This window comes from Peromyscus eremicus, chromosome 23 (genome assembly GCF_949786415.1).
Source record: "Peromyscus eremicus chromosome 23, PerEre_H2_v1, whole genome shotgun sequence".
Classification (NCBI taxonomy): Eukaryota; Metazoa; Chordata; class Mammalia; order Rodentia; family Cricetidae; genus Peromyscus; species Peromyscus eremicus.
In genome coordinates this window covers 25,030,948-25,037,278 of record NC_081438.1, presented here as the reverse complement: position 1 = coordinate 25,037,278, position 6,331 = coordinate 25,030,948, and the positions used below count along the sequence as shown (strand labels likewise).

The 6,331-nt window shown below is 50.6% G+C and overlaps 1 protein-coding gene across 1 annotated transcript in view; it reads right to left on the bottom strand.

Moving 5' to 3' along the window:
- Window positions 1-3,810: 3,810 nt before the first annotated feature.
- The window catches only part of Rhbdd2 (rhomboid domain containing 2), an 11,668-nt gene continuing 9,147 nt past the window's right edge, over window positions 3,811-6,331 (bottom strand). The window contains 2 exon segments of the mRNA XM_059249457.1: window positions 3,811-4,268; window positions 4,270-4,396. Of these exon segments, the coding sequence (XP_059105440.1) occupies window positions 4,047-4,268; window positions 4,270-4,396 (349 nt within the window). The 3' untranslated portion in view covers window positions 3,811-4,046.

Below are 6,331 nucleotides of genomic sequence, written 5' to 3'. Positions count from 1 at the left end.
TGGAGCAGGCACCTGAAGACAGACAGGAAGGAGGGCTTGACGCCAAGCGAGCTAATCCAGACCTTTAGCTGTTTCACCACAATCATAGGCTTCTTCTCTCACTGACATTCTTCTAACGTCACCGCCTCAGCCTGGCTAGCCCACTTCCCTTCTGTCCAGCTGCTTGCCTCCCTGTCCACCTGGCTCCACGCTTGCGTCATCACCTCTGGCTCCTGCTTCCCTTTGCCCAGCCCTTCCCTTGTATTCTCAATCAATCGGGAGATCTGCTTCCCTCCGGCTGAAGCTGGAGCAGAGGTTGGGACCTTTTCCTCCAGCAGCCCCAGAGCACTGCCGGCCCTGGGGAAGAGAGACCCACTGCAGGGCACAGTTCTGCCTCTCTGCAGCCCCCAGCTGGCAAGCTGGGCAAACGGACATCTGCAAGCCATTCTGGCTGGTTGGTGGCTGGCTGGTCGTGCCTTGATTGGGGATGGCATGTGAGTTGAGCGGATAGAGGTTTGAGTGCAGGGAAGGATAGCTTTCACTTAGGCTGAACAGAGGCCAAGGTTTTTCCTTTCCTAAAAGAGTTAGATGGCTATGTAGCCCCGAATCCCTGGTTCTTGAAATCCTCCTGACTCCCTATTGTTGGGATTAAAACCATCCACCACCGCACCAGGTAAATACTATTTATCCCCTTTAGTGCTGGGATGAAACTGAACTTTCTAGCTATGCCCTCTACCACTGAGCTACACCTCCAGCCCCATGACAATTCTTTTGTACATGCATTTGTGGGTGTGTCCACCAGTGTTAGCACTTGAGGCCAGAGGTTAACATGGGGATATCTTCAACTATTCTTCACCTTGTATTTTGAAACAAGGCCTTTCACCCAATCTAGAGCTCACAGTTCTAGCTAGACTGGCCGGCCGGCTAGTTCCAGGAATCCACCTCCCAGCACTGGTTTACAGGTTCACACGGTCATGCCTGTTTATGGACGCTCGGGGGATCCGAACTCAGGTCCTCAGGCTTGAACAGCAAGCACTTTACCCAGAGTCGTCTCCCCAGCTCTCAGCATTTTTTTCTTTTTTGTTTTTTTTGAGACAAGGTTTCTCGGTGTATGCCTAGCTGTCCTGGAACTCACTCTGTACACCAGGCTGACCTCAACTCACAGAGATCCTCCTGCCTCTTCCTCCAGAGTGCTGGATCAAAGGCGTGCGCCACCGCCGACCCGCTAGCTATTTTTTATTTATCCATTTCCTCACTGTTCTGAGCAGCCTGGGGCAGGGTCATGTAGACTTTTGCTTGACAAACATTTATCGAGTAGCAGGCCCGCACTCATGTCCCCAACACATATCTTCATGGCATGTGACTCCAGCCTGGGGCCAGGTACAGACTCAGCTGCACAGACACATGATTTGGCAAATGGGGGAAGGGTTGGGATCCCATAGGCCCTTAGGGGTCTTGTGGAACACATGTGGGTGGAGGTTATCCACAGAGACAAAGTATAGTTCAGACCAGACTGAAAATCCTCCACCCCTCACTGTTCAGGTCATGCTTTTGGACCTAGAAAAGATTCTATTCTCTGAGGTTCCAACTCAGAGCCCCAAGGAGGTAGATATGCAGTGGTCACGAGGTAAAGGCTGCTTGCAAAGCAAGTAAAACGAAAGCCTACCGGAAGGCTCTAAGAAACAGCTCCAGGGCCTGGAGAGATGGCTCAGTGGTTAAGAGCAATGGCTGCTCTTCCAAAGGACCGGGTTCAATTGCCAGGACCCACATGGCAGCTCACAATTGTCTGTAACTCTAGTTCCAGGGGATCCAATACCTTCACACAGACATGCATGCAAGTAAAACACCAATACACATAAAATAAATAAATCGTAGAAAAGAAAAGAAACAGCTTCACTCTGGCCTGTGCATTGGCTCCAGATCATGGAACAGAGATCTAGGGGCAGCAAGGCAGTGCGGGGCAGTTGATGTGGGAAGCTGGAGTCCAGCTCTGCTGTTGTCGGCTGTGAATTCCTCTGCGTCCCTGGAGCCCTCAGTAAAGCCAGTGGCTGGAGGATCCAGAATGACCTGACGGTTCTTACAGTCCAGCTGCCAGGGAAGCGGGGTGCTTGGCATTTGCAGCTCTAGAGAGTGAGTCACCCTATGCAGGAAGGCCAGAGAAACCGGGGACACACAAACATATCCACACTAACAAGTACCCATCACACCCATTTCTGGGTCTGGAGTGGAGGGACACAACTGTTCTCAGGAGGCGCCACTACAGGTAAAATGCCAGGCATAGCTGGAGCCCAAAGCCCCAGGTTCCTCCAGATTCTAGCTGTGTCTTCACTGAAGCCTAGATGCCACCTGGGCAGCTGGTTCCTTGGCTGTGAACTCAATTTCCTAACCCAGATCAGGTAGTTCCATCATCAATCATGCCATCCTGGCTTCTGTCTGCTTGGGTTTCAAAAGGCCACTCAGGTGTGCCCATCCTCAGACTACCCTCCCTGGAGGGGTGGGCTTGGAGTCAGGTAATCATCTGTATTGGAAGACCTAGGACCCCTCAGATACAGCTGCTCCCAGAGCAACGCCGTGTACCACACCTAAAACATCTGTGCAGGTGGCATGCTTCCCCCGCCCAGTACTGGAGATGGAACCCAGGGCCACTTGTATGCTAGGCAGGTACTCTACCACGGAGCCATACCCCCCTGCCCTGGAAACTAGTCAGGCAGACCAGGCTGACCCTAAAGATCTAAGTGTTCTGACTCCCAAGTGATGCAGTCCAAGGCAGGTACTACTATACTCAACTCTTATTTTTAGAGACGAGGTCTCACTATGGAGCCTTGGATGTCCTGGAACTAGGTATGTAGATCAGGCAGGCTTCAAACTCAGAGATGTACTGTCTCCGCCTCTGAAGTACTGAGATTAAAGGCACCTACCACCATGCTCAGCTTATTTTTATTAAAAATAATAATAAATAATACAAACTTTTTGAGACAGTCTCACTAACTTGCCCAGGCTAGCCCCTTGTTGTACCTACCTCTGGGTTGACCAAATTTCTACCTCATCTTTTCACCCACTTCCCAAGTCAGGTCCTCAGTGTTGATCCCGAGCACAAGCTATATACAGACTTGATGTGACGCTTTTTGTCAGCGCCCATTCCTGTCATTGGAATAACTACCCACCCCTGGGCTGACCGCAAATAAGCCACACACCACTGGCAGGTTGGAGGCTGGTTTTTATACAAAGGTAACTAACTCACAGGGTAGACCACCAGCGTGCTGCTACAGGTCACCACTGTCTGGCAGAAGTCAGGACTGGGATGGCTGGAGGGGGTAAACGGTGCCACGCAGACCGTCCAGTACAGAGACACAAGCAAGGACCCACGGGCACTGAGCAGGTAGGGCTGGCAAGTCTCTGGCAGCCAATGACAATTGCACTTTCTCATGCTCAGGACACTGGATGAGGAACCACAAAACCCTGAAGTGGCTGTGGAGCCTCCAGACTCCATAGGACCCCCGGAGTGTCTCACTTCTCACATGGCCCAGTGGCTGGCTTCAGACCCACTGTGTAGCTGAGGATGCCCTTCAACGTCTGATCCCGCCCTGATCATAGCTGAGATCATAGGCATGTCTCACCACGCCCAGTTTCATTTCCTGTGTCTGGAAGCTGAGTCAGGAAACTTTACTTTCCAGAGCTGCCTTGAGGGGAAAGACACATATATAGGGATATTTATCAAAGTACTCAACAGAGCTGGCACATAGAGGTAATTAATTACTAATAATAATAATAATTATTTTTGTGTGTGTGTGGAGCTGAGGACTATGCTGGGTAAGCGCTCTACCACAGTGCTCCAGTCCCAGCCATTTTTATTAATTTTCAGTCTTCTTATACACAGCCTAGGCTGGCCTTGAACTTGCTCTGGGGCCCAGACAGATCTTGACCCTTGGATCTATCGGCCTCAACCTCCCAAGCAGCTGGGATGACAGGCCAGCACGCCCTGGCGTCAATAAATAATTCTGATGAAATTCCTCGCTCAGATAGGACCTCTCTCTGTCCAACACGTAGGAGCCTCCTCTGCAGGCTGGCTAGGGCATGGCCACCTTGGAAGACTCCTTGGAGCCTGTAACCCCTGGGGTGCCCAGGGCCCCAGAATACACAGTGCCAGGGACAGCTGACGGGGGAGGGAGGCTGCACCCCCTGGAGGTCCCTGCAGAAGCGGGGTACACACTGGAGGCATTGGGGTTAGGGCCAAAGTGGTTCTGCACATAACACAGGCCGGAAGCAGGCTGGTACGGAGGCAGGCTGGGGCATGTGTCCGGGAGGCCAGGAGGCCAGTTTCTGCCCACTGGCATGCTGCATCTGGGTGACAGGGTGACTTGGGGTCAGATGAGGGTGGCAACTCTGTGTGGGGTAGGAGCCAGGTGCAGGGTTCAGCCTGGAAAGGAATAAGAGAAGACACAGTCATTCTGTTGGCAGGACAAGGTCCACCATGTCATTTCCTGAGATAAGGGCATGGACGGGGCATAGTCAGCACCAGGTATCAAGGGAGGAGAAGGACCTATCTGGGGGGTGGCGGGGGGCAGGGTTTCACGAAGCTCAGGCTTCCTTGATTCCTCAGTGTATCTAAGAATGACCTTAAACTTGGGATCCTTCTACCTGTACCTCAGAATATTTGGACTACAGGCATGAGCCACCACACCCCGCCTGTGTAGTACTCAGGGTCAAATCTAGGGATTCGAGTGTGCTAGGTAAGAGTGTACCCATGGTGGAACACAGTCCAAGAATGGAGTCGCCTGAGAATTCTGAGTGCTTGGGGAGAACTCTGAGAGAACAAGAGTTTTGTGACCTCAGTTTCTTCAAAACACAGAATTGTTCTTGGACTGTGTTTGCATGTTCCTCCCAGGGGTAGCGGATAGGAGTGAGTTTTCCTCAGCTGTTGTTATTCACGCGCCTCCATGGAGAAACATGTTTTGTCATGTGTGGCTTGTCCTCGTGATTAAACACCTTACTCATGGATTCCTCTTAATCCTCAGGTATAAACTGCCAGTTGCTCTGAATAAAGCTGACTATTGGCCGGGTGGTGGCGCACGCCTTTAATCCCAGCACTCGGGAGGCAGAGCCAGGCGGATCTCTGTGAGTTCGAGGCCAGCCTGGACTACCAAGTGAGTTCCAGGAAAGGCGCAAAGCTACACAGAGAAACCCTGTCTCGAAAAACCAAAAAAAAAAAAAAAAAAAAAAAAAAAAAGCTGACTATTGCGGGAGACTTTAGCCCACCTCATTTTTAGGCCCGATGCCGCCAACTAGATCGGTAAACACACACACAAATATAAAATTTTGAAATACAAAAACTTCTTTTCCCATGCCGGGCGGTGGTGGCGCACGCCTTTAATCCCAGTGCTCAGGAGGCAGAGGCAGGCAGATCTCTGTGAGTTCGAGGCCAGCCTGGACTACCAAGTGAGTTTCAGGAAAGGCGCAAAGCTACACAGAGAAACCCTGTCTCGAAAAACCAAAAAAAAAAAAAAAAAAAACCAAAAAAAAAAAACAAAACAAAACCAAAAAAACCCCCAAAACTTCTTTTCCCCCTTGGGGCTGGGCTGTGGCTCAGTGGAGCACCCACTCAGTATGTGCCAAGCCCTGGTTTCCAACCCCAGCTCACTAACCCACTCCTGCTTCTGGGGGTGCTTTTTTTTCTTTTCTTTTTTTGTTTTGTTGTTGTTGTTTTGTTTTTGTTTTCAAGACAGGGTTTTCTCTGTGTAGCTCTGCCTGCCCTGGCTCTCACTCTGTAGACCAGGCTGGCCTTGAACTCACAGAGATTCACCTCCCCCTGCCTCCCGAGTGCTGGGATTAAAGGTGTGCGCCACCACCGCCCGGCCCTTTTTTTTTCTTCTGAGACAGAATCTCACTAAAGTCTTGGGTAGCCTGGAACTCCCTATGTAGACCAGGCTGGCCTCAAACTCACAGAGATCTTCCTGTTTCTGTCTCCCTAGTGCTGGGAATTAAAGACGTGTATTACCTTCTTATTAAAATGATTTTCCACTTGTGTGTGTGTGTGTGTGTGTGTGTGTGTGTGTGTGTGTGTGTGTGTGTGTGTGTTGTGTGTGTGGCGTGTCAGAGAACTTTCAGGAGTCAGTTCTTTCCTTCTACCATGAGGGATGTACTCATGTCCTCAGACTTGGTGGCAGATGTCCTTATCCACCAAGCCATCTTGTTGGCCTCTTGTTTTTAATAAACCGTCTCTATTTTTATTACAGCAAACCACCCAAACTCTACGCCAAACCAACTTTGCAAACAAGATCAATCACAGAGACAAAACAACCCACAAGGCAGCTTACTAGAATAAACACATGTGTCCTGTCGTAACGCTCTTGGT